Raw genomic sequence first — 17,035 nt, 5'->3', positions numbered from 1 at the left:
ATTTACATAAATGTATAAGCTACCTTTTTTGACTTTTTTGAAAAGTACAGAATCTCTCAGTACTCAGAACGATTAAATCGTTACTATAGCTCCTCATTGGGTTAATAAAAGGCAGTGCAATGAAAATTCCTTCGCTTTCCCTTCTTTGCAAAAATGTTTCACCGGAGTCTGCAAAAGGATGATCAATTCTAGCTGGGGAGTGAAAAAAAGAGAAGCTTCTGCTAAGGATGAATAACTAGGAGGGGAAGATGCTAATGCACGTGGCATAAGGTTATTAGGTGGAAGCAAAGCTGGGTGGTGGCGAGGAGTAAGAGGAAGAATTTATCACCCAAAGCTTGATAAATTTCACCAAGCTCAGAAACCGTTTCATTTGCGTTGTTTTCTGTTGTGGGATATTTTCTCACCCAAGTGAGTGGGTGGTGTTTTATTAGCTTTCGCAGAATGACTTTTGCACACCAGGGGGAGGGTTGCAAATTTTGGGAGCTTTTCGGTTGGGTTCATGAATGGGAAGGCAATCGGAAGGTTAAAAGTAGCTGTTTTTTATTTTATTTCAATTCGAATTAATGTTTCTTCGGAATTCGAAAGACAAAATTAGAACCGTCTGTAATCCTGCAACAGAAACTAATTAATAACTCAGTATCGCTGATGAAAATCCCATTTCGCCAACAGTATCAACCAGACCAGAACGGTGTGAAAACGGACGTCCAGACGAAGAGGGGTCAACTTTACGGTGCGATGAAACACCATGTTCAGAACTACTAACTACGGGAAAATTTGCCACCACCAAGGGTTATTAAAACTTTTCCGTCCAGTTTGCACTCCACTTTAAGGTCGGTGGCGAAAAAAGAACCCAGCAATTACTGGACTCGTCCCGATAGACCCATAGATAGAGAGTAAAATGGCTTACATCGAGTTTTTTAACGACGGTTTCGTCAATTTCAATATGCGCACTTTTTTGTCTGAAATTTCGAGAAAACTTTGTGCATTCGATGCGAATAGTTGGGGCCGGGATCAACTTTGCTCATAAATTTTCGCCGGAGTCACACCTCCGAAAATTGGGCGGTTTTTCCTCTTCGCTGATCTCGTTCCCGGCGGGGAAAAACTTTGTCTTGGGACGACCCTGGTACACGCAGCTAATCGCAGGTACAACAACAGATTACGCGCGAGCGTCAAGTTGGTGGAATGTCCCGGTGGGATTACAGCTAGTTTTAGGAATTTGGGAATTTTGAACATGGCAGATTTTTTACGTTTTCGCTGGAAAGTCAAACGATGCTAGCGAAAAACTTTACATTGCTCGATTTTGGGTTGTAAAAGATTCAAATATTCAAAGATTCAAAGATTCAAAGATTCAAAGATTCAAAGATTCAAAGATTCAAAGATTCAAAGATTCAAAGATTCAAAGATTCAAAGATTCAAAGATTCAAAGATTCAAAGATTCAAAGATTCAATGATTCAAAGATTCAAAGATTCAAAGATTCAAAGATTCAAAGATTGAAAGATTCAAAGATTCAAAGATTCAAAGATTCAAAGATTCAAAGATTCAAAGATTCAAAGATTCAAAGATTCAAAGATTCAAAGATTCAAAGATTCAAAGATTCAAAGATTCGTAAACAGCGTAAATCCTACTCGACCTCATTAAATTTGCATTTGTTCGCTTCAAACGTTCAAACTAGCTCTTCAACTCTTCTTCAGAGGACTCCACGTACGAGTTGGAAATAATTAAATTTACTATCCAGTAGTGCGCCCTCTGTTCCCTTTCGTTCTGTTCTGACACTCACTAACGATGTCCTGAAGCGGGGGTCCCATAATCACCTTTACTCTCATGTTGTTACCATTGACGACGACAACTCTCTATGTCTCTTCTGTCAAAGCTTGGCCATCAGAGGATTTTATCATCACAGACAACCGTCAACAGACGCGATTGTTCGAAGCGTTTCAAACTGTCATTTAGTTCATAAATTGTCCGCGTCGTTGCGCTTCGAAACAATTTGACAATTTCAATTCTGCTGACTTTACACAAAAATGATACTCCGAGAAGTACCAAAATTGCTCACCAGATGGCACTACTCATCTTTTAAGTGAGTCCTACATCTGTCAATCTGTGAACGTAAAACACAACGAGAAAGTGGAGCTTTCACCTTGTTTGTTCAGGATTAAATCCCGGAACTATCCCCGGGTGCTGCTAAGCCGTTCCCCTCTCATCATCCGAGCTGGAGCTCAAAACTTACCTTCATTAGATCTAAAGGGGGCTATGCCCTCTGGTGGCGCGCCGTCTAGTGACCTCCTACTCATAAATACAATGACGTTGCCGTACCGGGAAAGCTTTAAAGCAGTGCCCCAAAGACTCAAATTATGTGCGAGAAATCCGGATAACTAAGCGGATAAATTAGTCGGTGCCCGGAAGGGTTGGCAGCAGCAGGAATTCCAGTGCCCCCAAGATGAAAGGGAATTTTTAAGCTCGTCACAACCCCGTCGTCGTCGTCGTACCATGTTTGGTTTGGGGGGAAATGTGTGTGATGTTGAAGCGATTTCAGCAATCTGTGTCACACATTCGAGGTACAGCTTTTTGCAACATTCATCCTGGTGACATGATGAAGAGTGGCAAAAAAAAGCATTAAATTTAGAGCAGCAGTTCTAACCTGGTGGTACAGGTGGATCTGGAAGTATGTGACTGCTTCAATAGGATTCGAGGAATGAGCTTGCCAAGAGTCAACAGCAAATGGTTTACTTTTTGCACACAGAGCGTAATGTGGCGAAATGGGTTGAGCTGTCGGGAATCGTGTAATCGTGTTTGCAAATCAACACATTAGTCAAATTAGCATCATATTCAGTTGGAGTTGTCAGTCTCTATTTGGAATGGGGTTTTGTTTTGCTTCCTATCGAAACCTGGTCTTCTTCACCGCTAGGAAAATTCGAATGAGTTGGAAGCCTTGGTAGACTTAGTAGACTTTTGGAAGACTTGGAACATTTGGAAGAGTCGGAAGAATTGGAAAACTTGACAGACTTGACAGACTTGAACGACTTGGCAGACTTGACAGACTTGACAGACTTGACAGACTTGACAGACTTGACAGACTTGAACGACTTGTCAGACTTGCCAGACTTGACAGAATTGGCAGACTTGACAGACTTGAACGACTTGAACGACTTGAACGACTTGACAGATTTGACAGACTTGACAAACTTGACAGACTTGACAGATTTCAAGCAAAATAATGTAAACAGGCCAATGTCAAATTGTAAACAAAAAGTCTATTCTGCTCACGTCAGTTGATGTTTACATTAGGAACGAGTAGAATAGACTCTTTGTTTACACTGCGACATTAGCCCATTTACATTGTAATGCTTGATTTGGTTGACTGGGTAGATTTGGTAGACTTGGATAACTTGAATGACTTGGAATATTTGGCAGATTTGGAATTACAAACCTTCCAAGTCTTAGAAACTTGTGATACTTGGAAGGTTTGGTAGACACGAAAAACCTGGGAAAGTTCATGGCTTGAAGAATTGAAGACACATGAAGTACAGAGGCATCTGTTGGGATAGAACGGAAACTGCTTCTCTACAGAGAAAAATATTAATCAAATATTTTTTATTAATTTATAAGTGACACCATCTATAAGACAACCAATGACAAACCCCTTTCCCCCTTCGTCTCCTTGCAGACGACCTCTGGCGCACCGACCTGGACTTTCTGGTGCCGCACAACGACCGGCTGGTGGTGCTCTCGTTCATGACGCCATCCTACCCGAACACCACCGTCAAACCCACGGTCCCGCTCGCCAACAGCGAGGCGTCATCCTACGAGCGCAAACTCTACCAAAACGGCTACTTCGAGCACAGCGATCTGGTGGAGAAGTTCCCGGCGTACGACGACGACGACGACGACGTCGGAGAAGATCTGGACGACGACGACGAAGAATCGTTTCGGACGCACGAAGCCCTGGAGATGGAACGAATCGATCAGCACAGCCGCCAGTCGCCGATTTCCATCTCGACGATGGAGAACTTCAACGTGTTTGAGAACCCGACGACGATACACACGTTACCTCCGGTAAGAAATCTACTGACGACTACGGTGGCTCCACCTACGAGCACAACGACTGAGACCACTACAACGCCGGTACCAACTACAAGACCGACAACAGCTCGAAAAAGCAAAGCTCACAACCGGAAGCACTCGAGCAAATCGCACGGCTCAACCAAGAAGGAGAAAACTCATCAAAACCAGCGTCTGGAGGAAGACTTTGACGCCCGGCTGGAGCTGCAACCTCAGAAGGAGTTTGACTTCGCCGACGTGGACGAAATCACGACGCTGTTCGAGGTGAACCACAGTCGGAAGGTTCAACCGAGTGGTGGAAAGATCACGCAAGCTACGACGGTCGCAGATACGTCCACCACCGTAGCAACGAAACCGTCCTCAAAGAGTAGCGGAACCAGTAGCGGCACCAAAAAGACCAAAGACAGCAGCACACATATCATCAAACCGGTCAAGATCCCGGAGAACGCGATCCCATCGACTCCGGTGACGACCAACTCGAAGATCATCGAGATCAAACCGAGCACAACGGGAGCGACTTCGAGGAGTACGCCGAAGAAGATCAAGCGGTACACGTCGGACAACTACAGCAGCGAAAGCCTGGAAAGCTTGGAGAACATTCCAAGCGTCGACGAAGATGAGTTTATCATCAAGGACGAAAACGGAATGGCGATCCGTCCAGCGTTCCTGATCGGGACCGTCCCCGGAAACGTTTCAAATCAACCTATTGAGCTTAAGGGGTTTGCCGGACTGCTCCAGCTTTTCCTAGGTGTCGACCGTCAGTTCAACGCGAAGCGCTGGACTTCCTCTCCCAGCTTAGAGTTCATCAACCTGGCGATCGCCCTGATGGCTTGGGCGGTTCGCTACCCGTCCGTCTTCTGGCACACCTCAAAATCATTCGCGTTCGTGTTCAGCCTGCAGATGATCGCCAACGGACTGGACATCCTGCTCAGCTTCGCCGGAGCCAGCGTGCTGTACAAGCTGCAAACCTTCGGACAGGCGCTCCCACTCCAAGCGCCAGCTCTGATCCTCAACGGAACCGTCACCATCGCCCTTACGATCCTCGCCGTTATCTTGACAATCGCTTCCTCGATGGTCCTCTACCTGTACGGCCACGGCAAGCTGGCGGTTCGGATACGGGACCGGCGGATGATTACCGCCAAGCAGAACACCGACGTGTGGGCTTACTTCGCGCACTGCTCCTCGCTGTGCTTCGTGTTAGCCCTCGCCGTTGTAAAGGCGCCCCTGCTGCACGATCTGAGCGCTACCTACCGGGGAAGCCTGGACGGTGCCGTTCTGGCGGCAGGTAAGTGGTCAACCCCTATTTGATCCTGTCGTGAATCTCTAACAACCCCCTAATTTCCAGCCCTCGGATCCGTGATCCACCTATTCCTCTGGATCGTGCTGTGGCTCTGTCTGACGGCTAAGCGCCGCTGGCACTTTAAGCTTCCCCCTTTGGAAGCCCCGAGCGGACTCCGACCCGGCGCGGCCCAACCGCTGCTCCGGGGAGGATCGCTGCTCCGGACGGCAACCGGTCCCAAGGGAGCGGACTCGATCGACGGCAACGGGGCAGGAAGCGGCAGCGAGGAGGAAACCGTGTACTGGCCCAAACTCGCTCCGAACTCGCCCAAGCTGAAAGTAACCTTCAACGAAGTGACCAGTACGTCCGCGTCCGATCACGGTGGTGGTGTTGGGGCCGATGGCAAGCGGTAAACCGAACAGTCAATCAACGTGTTTTGCGAAATTTTGCACCAAGCTTGAGTTTTTGTGTGTCTTTATTGTTTTCGCTTGTTTTCGCTTGTGTGTTTTCGCTATTTTTTCCGTGTTTTTCTTTGTTTACATTGATTGTCTGTTTTGTTTTTTTTTTTTTTTGTAGTTTTAAGATTTATCCCCCTTCCCTAGTTTCCTTGTTCCCGACCAAATAATAAATTCCAAACATCCGGAAGCTTCCCAACTCTTTTATTAAAAACTTCCAAGTTTCATGTGGAATATTTGAGCAGACAAAAAACTGCCGAACGGTCAAAAATGCGAGTTTGTTTGTTTGTTTGTCATAGTATAATACCTGCTTGATGAAACATTTCACCCATCATTGAATAACCGTTTGAGAAACGACTTTGGCCGCATCTTAAATCTTCTGTGAACTAGGAAGCTTCCGGACTTAAGATCCTACTAAATTTAGTTATTTTCCGTCTTGGAAGCTTCCGAACTTGAAGCTTCTTAACAAACGAATTCCAGGTCTAAGAAACATATAGATTTTGAGCTTTATCGTGAAGCTTGAAACTTTGAAGATCTGGATCGGTTCTCCTTCCATCTCTCTCGATCCATCCTACTAACATCCCCATGCCAAATAACCATAGCATGTATGTAGTTTGTTTCATTACCCTACACCACCGATAACCTCTACAACATTTTTCCCACCTTAACCTCCCACCACCCGTAAACAGCCATCCGTCCGCTGCTGGAACCACGCTACGTATGTCCAGTGTTACGGGGGAAACTGACGACGGAGACTACGCTACGCTAAGGGGCCCGTCCGGCGATCTGCTGCTGCAGCAGCACCCCCACCACCCGGGGATGGGCACCTTCGTCGACGGTGACCATCATCCGCTGCCGCCGCCACCATCCGAGGACCTGCTGATGGTGCAAAACAACGACCACGCGGACGATACCTCCGAGGAGGGCAAACTGTTGGCTTGCGTGCGCGACGACAGCGTCACGTACGCCTCGACCCGGGACCTGGAGCCGCCGATCGCGCGGACCATGTCACGCGAGACTTTCATGAGGTCGCCGGAACAGCTGGGTAGCCCGCTGGCGCCGGTGACCGTCACCGTGCACAACAACGAGGCAGTGGTGAGGAGTTTAATTATTGAGTTTTGGAGTATTGGGTGATCTTGATTGTTTTAATCTCGTTACAGGTTCCCGGATCAACGCCACGTTGCCTGCGTCGTGCCGATTCCGGAATGCCGAACGAGGCGCTGACTCCACGCTCGGACACCAACTCAACGGAGAGCTCCACCAGTCCGCCCGACTGTCGGGACGCTCCGTCGGAAGCTTCCAGCGGGATTCACTCCGGCGAGGAGCGGGACGAGGTGGTGATCCGGCCGCGATCAGGTCCGTACAAGTCGATCATCAAGCCACCTCCGCCGGCAATCCAGGAGGAGCCGTTCGGTCGGTCAACTAACATGAAAATGTCCAGCTTCAACAAGGACGGCTCCAGCGCGACGCTTCCACTGACCCGCGGTTCCTCGGACGTCCGCATGGACTATCCCCAGTGCAGTACGATGCCTCTTCCGGTGGGATATCACCACCAGCAGCACCACTACCACTCGCAGTCCTCCTTTACCCCGCCCAATTCTTCCTCGCGGCAGCAGATCGCTCCCCACCAACACACGACCCTTCCGAACGGTGTCCGCTACTCGTCGAACCAGTTCCTCAAGCGGATGCCGTACATCAAAACGGCCGAGTCGCCGTACGGTCACCTGGGTATGGGCGCCGGCCATCACACGTTCTCGAAGCTGCTGCACGACCCGCTGGGCATGCCCAACCATGGGCCGCCCACGCACTCCCAGTCCAGCCACTGCAGCTTCTCGCCGGTTCCGCCCATCCCCGAGGACCGCGACTCGGCCAACTACTCCATGATCTCCGATTAGGACCGGGAAATGTACATAAACGCCGGTCAGATCAACCCCACGATACACATGCAGCAGCACTAGAGAGCCGTGTTGGGCCGTCGCCATCTGGTTGTTCGAACGAGCACTAGCGACGCGCGTTGCATGCAAGCTTGCATTGAAGATGGTCGATTGTTCTCGCGCGCGCTCACAAGTGATAAAGAAAACTAATCAAAACCGAACAAGATGGACGAGTATTTTACAGAGAGACGGATCAGTTCCAATCCAAAACGCTATATCATTGTAATTAAAAGAGCAACGTAACGTGTAAGCTTAAGTGTAGAAAATTTACCATTCAATGCGCCTTCTTTCGATTAAGTTTAACCGATTAACTAAGAATAGTTTCCGCGTAAACCAAAACCGGAAGGGTGGAAAAGTCGCACAATTAAGTTAAGACAGTCGGTTTAGTTACAATTCAGGTTAGGTTTGTACATTGATCAATTCGCGGAAGCAGCAGCAGCAGCTCGTAAGTGTAAATATTAGAATTTTAAAAATAAAAAAATATCACATTCTACACGCATCGCATTCACGGAAAACAATCGCTTCAAATGAGCATGAGTCACATTTATACAGCATTTTAGGAGATCGGAGAATTTTAACTCACCTAACACACACACACACACACGCGCATAATCGTTGAAAGTTTACTCTGCTTTGCAAATCAATACTTACATTAACAAATCAATCACGATCGAACTCGTTGGAGAAGGAAGGATGAATAAGACTGTGGGATCCAAAATTAGTGTGATTAGTTGCATTTTTTTTAGTGTTTGTGAAGGCGACAGCTATTTCTTGACCTCTTTCTTTGGAGGTGCGTACTGCCCCTGAAGTGTAGTACGCTGCTGGTAAGGCAGGGGGTCAAAAAAAGATTCAAATTGGCAGAAGCTAGCAAAGAAAATATTTCTTCTTTTTTGTTCTGCTGTCCGTAAAGCTTTTTCTAGGTCCCTTTTCTTTAGAGAAGCGTACTGGCCAAAAAAATTTGATCCGCGTTCCTAGCTAAATATTGTTTTTGGATTACTTTTGAAATGTATCTTCGTCAATTTTGACAGCTCAGATCGATTCGACATCTTTCACACCAATTTCAAATCGCGTCAAGCATTAAATCGATGGATGTCATTTATAATCTTACAATTTCTCAAGTCATGTCGGTGAAAACTTGACGGGAATCGATTGTTATTTTTCAAATGACAGACTGACATGTGCCGTTGAATTTGTGCGATGAAATGCTTCAAAAAAATTATCAAAGTGGTATTGTTATAACGGTTAATCGTGATGTTGTACACTCAACCTCCGGTGGTTGGTCACTTTTTCGTTTGATACTTTTTTAGTTTGTACCCCGTTGGTTGGTCAAAGTCAAACTAAAAAGTGACGAACTGTCACTTTTTACACGGCGCTCACGCACACTATCAAAACACACGTTGGGTAGTGTGTGTGAACTCCGTGTAAAAGGGGTGTCAAACTAAAAAGTGACCCCGTTCGTTTGACAACAGTTGGTGTCAAACCGTCGGGGTTTTAATGTATACTGAAACCCCGATGGTTTGACACCAATTATTGTCAAACGAACGTGGTCACTTTTCAGTTTGACACCCTCTTTACACAGAGCTCACACTTACTACCAAACGTTTGGTTTGATAGTATATGTGCGTTTACCGGTGGTAACCCTTTTGAAAAGGGTAACGACAGGTAAACTTGAAAAAAGGTGGAAGTAACCCTTAAAATGTGTTTTTCTACCTTATTTTAACAGATAAAATGTAGACAGACCCCTTTTTAGGGGTACTTCTGATTTTGAGTGTACTGACTTTTTTTTATAGAAAAGTGTTGCTTCACTAACACTAAATAAATGCAACTGAATGCTTCAAATCTTTTTTGAGATCAGAATATTAATAATATCACTTGTCTTAAATCAAACTATTATTTTGTTAAAGACGTAATAAAAATAGTTATTATTTAATATCATCTACTTCAGAGAAAAACAATATGTTTTAATTCAATAATCACGCATCAAATCAATAGAATTAGTGAAAACTTCATTTACGTAAGCAAAAAAAACATAAAAAACACGACCCAGGCATATCGGATCAGTAAAAAACGTCATATCTAAAGCCGCAAACCAAAGCAAATGGAACAAGCAAAGTTTAACAATGAATTTCTTCTCACCGGAAAGAGATGCGCTAAGTATTTTGAAATATTCGCAAACGAAAGAAACAAAGAATCTCATAAACTCACACCGACCACAGACTACGCTACCGATAATACTCACACTCATATTTACCGGAAGCAAAGCACCTATTGCCATATATGTATCGTGTCGCCAACATAACTTAGGAGGGAATAAAAAACGGTATTTTTTACAGGAAGCAACTCAAAGAAAGGTAGTTTTTAACCTGGGCAAAGGCTAAACAAATCAGGATCATTTGCAGCAAAGATTAGAAGAACAGAAAAACAAAAAAACAACACAAGTATATCGTAACCACAGGACAATATTATCATGAGACAGAATTTTATACACGAATATAAATCCTAATGTTATACAACAACAACAAGAACAGCACACACTCAAAAACGAACACCACGAATGTATTTGTGAGCAGCAGCAGCAACAACAACCACTAGAAAAGTGCGCGCGCGTGTAAGTGAGACTCAGCAAACTCCACACTAACACACTATTAGTAGGATTTACTCTCTCGAGCAATCGAAACGAGGGAGATCACCAGGGTTGCCACAAATACAGATTTATCTGTATTTTACAGATTTTTGAGGTGATGAGGTCATACAGAATCTGTATATAAAGAAATACAGATTTTAAGAAAAACATACAGATATACAGATTTTCCCGATTTTTTATTAAATTTAAATAATTTTAATTCTTTAAATATTTTTTTCAATTGCTGGATGAGCCCAAACATTAAATTTTAGATTGTATAGCATTTTTATGCATTAAAAAACAATTAAGAATATTTTGTTTTTTGAAAAATTGTATAAAAATGTCAATACAGATACCAAATACAGATTTTCGTCCCCCTGATACAGATATACAGATTTTTGACCCTCAAAAATACAGAATCAAATGTGGCAACCCTGGAGATCACACCAATACACAGAGAAAAACTCGAGCTAGTCGTGTGGTGGTGCCACGTGTAGTTAAAATTTACAAATTTGTAATGGAAATTTTACAAACAACTAAACAACAATACTATGCTATATATCGTAGTCGGAATGCTCTTATAACTTGGTAATGAAGTCGACTAGAGAAGAGGTGAAAGTCGATTCTAAAGCAAAAACACACTAATATCTATATACTGAATATATACACACACATAAACTAGCTAAAACAAAACGCTGTCCGCTTCGTTTCAAACAATTATCAAACAGTCAAAAGCCGCAAACAAACACAGAAATATTAAATGGGACTCACTCAATGCCAGCAAGGTTACAGAAAACTATATTACATGTCAAAATGTAGAGGGAAAAACTACAAAACTGTGTATGAAAGCGATAAAAATGAGACATAAACTAACTGTGTAAGATAAATCAGCTAAGAAAAAAAGTATTAAACAAACGAAATCTATTATATCTAATAGGCCATGGCCGCTGAATTTTGTGCAGCAGCAAAAGGCTTATTTTACGGAATGCTTCACATCTAAATTATTTATCGATTAGTTTTAATCAATTGGAAAAAAATAAAACAGACTTTAGTTGAAAACCCAATCGAACAGTAATTGACTTTTATTTCAAACCCATCCTAAATCCTGATTACACGAAAACCCCGCGGTGGTTCGACAGCAATGGAGCACCCGCAGTCGAGCAGTTTTTGACAGTTCGCTCCATAAGAAATACATTGTAGAAAAAAGCAAAAACTGCTCGAATGGAAGTGCTCCATTGAGTTCCCATAGTCGAGCAGTTTTTGAGCAAAAAATGCTCGAATGGAAGTGCTCCATTGTTGTCAAACCATCGAGGATGATGTTTTTTTCTATTTATATATCGTCACATGTGTGATATCTTGACAAGTTCTATCTATTTTACAGAAGACGTGTCACAAGATGGCACAAAAAGGACGATACCTTTAAGTTTTAATTTGTTTTTATTTGGTTTCGCAAGATGAACTGCATTAACAATGGAGCACTTTCATTCGAGCAGTTTTTGTTTTTTTTCCATAATGTATTCCTTAGACTGTCTGCAGCGCGAAGTTTTATAATTGTTTCAAATTGCGAGCAATTTTCAATTTTTAGAACTGGCGGAAATGAAACTAGAACACGGTGCTCGTAACGCGCTGATCTAAATCATGGCTTTCTACCTAGCGAGTACCTATGATATACAGTAGCTGTTCGGTAACTGGGTGTTGTTTAACTGGGCTGCTTTTTAACTGGGCGCTCGATAACTGGGCCGTAGCCCAGTTAAAAAGCAGACAAACGTCAAAAAACCAAAACAAACCAAAATGACCGAGGGGTTAATGGATACAAAAATCATATTCAATAAATAAAAAAACTTTTTTCAAATTTTTGTTTAATTTCAAGTTACAATTAAAGAAATATGAAAAGTAAGCATTGTAAATAAATTTGAGTAACTTTTATTTTTATATTTCATCTGGATAATATTATGCATCGGTGGTCCCCTCGTTATTTTTTGTTCAGCCCAGTTAACGAGCAGCATTCGGTGACTGGGCTACGTTCTCAGCCCAGTTACCGAACAACTACTGTACAGCCTTGGATCTAAATGTTGTTTCAAAAAAATGCTTTTAATTGTGTGCGTATGATTATCAACACAGCATCATAGTGTGTGTGTAAGAATACGTGAATATCTCTATATATCTGATTTTTGTAGTAACTGAGTTCTATTCCAGTCCAAATCGTCTCACTTTTGAAACAAACTCGTCGAGCAGTTTTATTCCGGTTTCAAAATACAGTCATCCCACATATTTGGAACACCCACAAATTCGGAACACTTTTATGATAATTTGTCAAAAGCATGCCAAAAGTAGCTTTTCTGTCGACCCTACTATTTTTAGAACCTTTATTTGGACATTATCTTGCTATATCACTAGTAAAAGTAATACTTTTTGAACAAAAACTTCATTCCAAGACTATTTTGTCCAGAACAGCAAAACACTGCCTCCAAATGGCCTGTTTCATAATTGTGGGATGTTATTGTGCCTCCCACAATTGTGGAACACCAGAATTTAACTGATATTTTCACGAAAAAAAGTTATCAAACCATGTATAAAACATCACTAAGCTTGAGTTTCATTGGTTTCAGTGTGTGAAGAAATTATTTGGTAATAAATATGTACTCCTGGAGAGATCCAAAGTTTGTTTACATTCGTAAGAAAAAAGTGTTCTGAATTTGTGGATTTCAAGGGTCAAAGTAATTCTTCAAAAACTTCATATAAAAGTTAAAATTTGCAGATGTTTGATACAGCATTCGAAAGATCGCAAGAAAAGCTTTCAAATGAAGGAAAAAGCGAATCATTAAGTTCAATTATCGATTTGCTATGATTTTTTGTACATTGGCCGATCTGGAAACCGTTCCGAATATGTGGGATGACTGTACTGCTCGAAAAATAAAACTGCAACTCCGCGTTGCGGGTGGTCTGTTTCAGTTTTATTTGAAAATAAAACAGCTAGAACAAAGTAGAGCCGCGTTGCAAGCAGTCTTATGGGAGAACTGTCATTTTTACCACTCGAATCCGGTGCTTCATTTAGAAGCAGCACCAAGACTGAAAATAGCTTTAGATGTTTCCAGAAGGTTAACTACAAGAACTCTGGAATGCAATGTTAAGAACCCTCTTTGAACTTTGTGTAAAATAGTTGAAATACGAAAACTTTTGCAGACAAAGAACGTCAATACAACTATCAATAACATTTAAAGCAAGTTAAATTTGTATGAATGAACGAAATCTCAAACAGAGCAAACAAAGGATATCCCTTAACATTACGTCCCATATTCCCCAAAAAAAATCTCCCAATCCGACGTAAATTTTAATAAAAATCACCGCTTTATTGTAAACCATTGTTTTATTTTCGTTCAGTCCTTAGTTTGTAATTTCTGGAGTTTTTTTTAAAGGTCCAATAAACCAAATTTTCAGTTTATGCTTTTTAAGTGTTTTTAATACCCCTGAAACTGGAAATTTGGTTTATTGGACATTAAAAAAACTCCAGATTTGTTGTTTTAAGTGGGGAACGAAAACTTGTTAGTTAAAATATGTATCAAGTCAAGGACAAACATGTTTGATGTTTGCCTATAATGGTGCTAACTTTACAAAAACTTTAGAATCTTCTGAACTACGGGCATCGAAATATTTTTGATTTCATTCCCTGAGGTATTGTCTATAAAATGTTGGTAAATTGTGAGAATAATTAATTTGTTCAAGCCAATGTCCGAAAATGCAACGATATTTCAGGGGGAAGACAACTATTCCTCGTTTAAGGAAAATAGTATAGTCATTTCAGCAAACATAATATCCAACTGAGCTGAACCAGACGAAAACACTTTTTGAAAGCAATTAATGCCATCAAGTCTGGATTTTTTTTTTTAGAAGGTCCAATAAACCAAATTTTCAGTTTTTGCTTTTTGGGTGTTTTTTAATACCCCTGACTCAAGGCGGTTTGAAAAACACGTAAAAAGCAAAAACTGGAAATTTGGTTTATTGGACCTTTTTCAAAAAAAACCTGGAGAAGTAAAGCAAATCTCTCGGAGATCTGAACTGCGTTATCGGCTCGTATCAGATTCCATTTTTGTCAAATCTCAAACCGTCTTTTGCCCGATTATCGTCAAATTGCTCAGACTGGGTTAGCCATCTTCTTTTGTGAATCACCCCCTCGCTGCATCGCAACCAAACACTTTCAGTCACAGGGAGATGCAACTGTCAAACATGTCAAAAAACTGTTCTGTCATTGCCGGGCATCATCACTCTCGGTAAAAGTTGCAAGTAAACAGTTGTTAACCTCACACACCGTTCAGTAAATCAAATTTTGTTAGTTTTTTTGCGCGAAATAAGTGATTAATAGTGCTAATTTCGGTTCTTTTTATTTTAGAACTTCAAAATGTCCATCCTAGCGTACAACGGTGGCTGCGTGGTCGCGATGAAGGGCAAAAACTGCGTGGCAATTGCCACCGACCATCGGTTCGGCGTCCAGGCCCAGACGATCGCGACCGACTTCGAGAAGATCTTCGAGATCAACCCGCACATGTATCTGGGGCTGGTCGGCCTCCAGACGGACATCCTGACGGTGCACCAGCGGTTGCTGTTCCGCAAGAACCTGTACGAGGTGCGCGAGAACCGCCAGATGACGCCGGAACGGTTCGCGGCCATGCTGTCCAACTTTCTGTACGAGAAGCGCTTCGGGCCGTACTTTATCGAGCCGGTCATCGCCGGGCTGGACCCCAAGTCGTACGAGCCGTTCATCTGCAACATGGACCTGATCGGATGTCCGAACAAGCCGAACGACTTTGTCGTGGCCGGAACCTGTGCCGAGCAGCTGTACGGTATGTGCGAAACGCTGTGGAAGCCGGACCTGGAACCGACGGCGTTGTTCGAGGTCATCTCGCAGGCGCTGGTGAACGCGTTCGACCGGGACGCCATCTCCGGTTGGGGCGCCACCGTTTACATCATCGAGAAGGAGAAGCTCACGGTGAAGAAGCTGAAGACGCGTATGGATTAGGGTGGAGGCTGCAAAGTGGAGAATTTGGATGTGTCCGGAGGGGGAGAAATTTGGAATCAAGCCGGAAAACGAATGGGAAACGGTGTTGTTCTTTTCGTATTAACAAATTTATCCAACTCAATAAATTACTTTAAGAACTGGAAGTTGTGTTTTTATTTGCTTTACTTTTTGTACTAGGTACTGAAGTAAAAACATCTTTGAATTAAAATCCGTTTTGAGCTGTTCATTAAACGTATTTTATTGCGCCTAAATATACGCACAGTTTTGCACTATGATTAAACAACTTTCAAGCACATTGACAAGAAGCTTTCTAAATTTAAACTTCCCCTCCTAGAACATAAAACTGTGTTGTTTGCATACAAATAGGGGCAATCAGAACCCTGGATTCTCAGCTCTTATTACGCCTTGTGGGTTTGCCAAAAGCAGAGCACATACAGTCTCAAAACAAAGAAGGCGCTATCCACAAATGACGTAGCATTCTTCGAGGATACTAGATTTTGTCTAGGTCAAATAAGATTGATCGAATTGTGACTCAATGTTTGAAAATCTGAAAACGTCAACCTTGACGTCAACAATTTTAAACCGTAACTTAAGTAAAATTCAATACAATTTTAAAATTCAAAAAGTTTCCAGAAAAGGCTTAAAAGATTGCCCAACATGAGGAAATATGCATACCAATCAATTAAATTAAAACAAAAATAGTACGACAGTTTATACTTCACTATCCAAAAACTAATCAAATGTTTCGCTCTACGAGATTGCAAGATTCCAACTCAAAATCAAGTGTCTGAAGGCTTGAAACGGTGAGGCAATCGACACCACAGCTCCTATCCACTGATTCAAACTGACGACCTTTTGGTTGTGAGTTCAACAGACGACTTAGACGACTAGCGACTCTACCGAATCAGGTTTAAACCTTCTCCAGGGAGATGGCTCCTACACCTGGACTGACCTAACGACCCCAACAAATTTCTTGGATATTCCCTTACAAAAGTCGCTCACAATCGATGGAATTGAGATTTAATCGATGGACAATTGTAATTGTATTTAAAATGGGAAGCTTTTTATTGATGATGTCAAATATTAGGGAAAGGTGTTAAATATTTCGAGTCTATAAGAATCTATCTATAAGAATATGCCTTTAGATCTAATCTAATCTAATCTAATCAGACCCTAGCGCAGCCAATCTTTCGAAGGGATCCTGGAGAGTGCCTTAGGTTAGATGACGCCTAGCATTCTTCTTGTCATTTATTAACATTTGTAGTGCGCCATTGCACCGAAATGCATTGAAACAACACAAGCGTTAAAGCGGCCAGGCCTACTGCGTAAAGCCGTATCGCAGAGATGACTCGTAATTGGGTTTGAGTTTGAGCACAGAGTGTTCGAACAACAACACAATTCTGAATCGACAGGGGAGGAAGAAGCGTGGGGACACACCACCATACGCTCCGAGATTTTGGTAGTATTCGTTGGGAGCACCATGCTAAGAAGGTTTGGTACTCCGGGACCCTCTGGGATGGGACATTGTATTTCCACGAATGCCCTGGACACTATTTGCCGTGGTTATAGCGCCACAACTCGCTCTAAATATAAGAATATGCCTTTAGAGACTCGAAACATAGACTAATAATTAGTCTATGCTCGAAATAACACTTTAAATCAATAAATTT

General features: G+C 42.6%; 2 protein-coding genes across 3 annotated transcripts in view; both read left to right on the top strand.

Moving 5' to 3' along the window:
- LOC6032562 (protein tincar) overlaps positions 1–10,239 on the top strand; it is a 283,715-nt gene extending 273,476 nt beyond the window's left edge. Inside the window, exons 8-11 of the mRNA XM_038261860.1 lie at positions 3,666–5,345; positions 5,406–5,748; positions 6,484–6,889; positions 6,955–10,239. Coding sequence (XP_038117788.1) covers positions 3,666–5,345; positions 5,406–5,748; positions 6,484–6,889; positions 6,955–7,689 — 3,164 coding nt within the window. The 3' untranslated portion in view covers positions 7,690–10,239. The remainder of the gene's footprint in view (positions 1–3,665; positions 5,346–5,405; positions 5,749–6,483; positions 6,890–6,954) is intronic.
- Positions 10,240–14,557: 4,318 nt separating this feature from the next.
- LOC6032563 (proteasome subunit beta type-3) lies at positions 14,558–15,508 on the top strand. Of its 2 annotated transcripts, none has more exons than XM_001843087.2 (2): positions 14,558–14,677; positions 14,739–15,508. In XM_001843087.2, exon 2 carries the CDS (start codon positions 14,748–14,750, stop codon positions 15,363–15,365), a length of 618 nt encoding a protein of 205 aa, XP_001843139.1. In that variant the 5' UTR covers positions 14,558–14,677; positions 14,739–14,747; the 3' UTR covers positions 15,366–15,508. The 2 variants fall into 2 exon arrangements, with proteins under 2 accessions (XP_001843139.1, XP_038121355.1); XM_038265427.1 differs by having other exon boundaries at positions 14,564–14,663.
- Positions 15,509–17,035: the final 1,527 nt, after the last annotated feature.

This window comes from Culex quinquefasciatus, chromosome 3 (genome assembly GCF_015732765.1).
Source record: "Culex quinquefasciatus strain JHB chromosome 3, VPISU_Cqui_1.0_pri_paternal, whole genome shotgun sequence".
Taxonomy (NCBI): domain Eukaryota; kingdom Metazoa; phylum Arthropoda; class Insecta; order Diptera; family Culicidae; genus Culex; species Culex quinquefasciatus.
The sequence above is the reverse complement of the archived record's forward strand: the minus strand, read 5'-3'. Positions and strand labels throughout refer to the sequence as shown.

Coding starts and splice junctions, on each gene's coding strand:
- LOC6032563 (XM_001843087.2), top strand. CDS start 14,748: ATGTCCATCCTAGCGTACAACGGTGGCTGCGTGGTCGCGATGAAGGGC.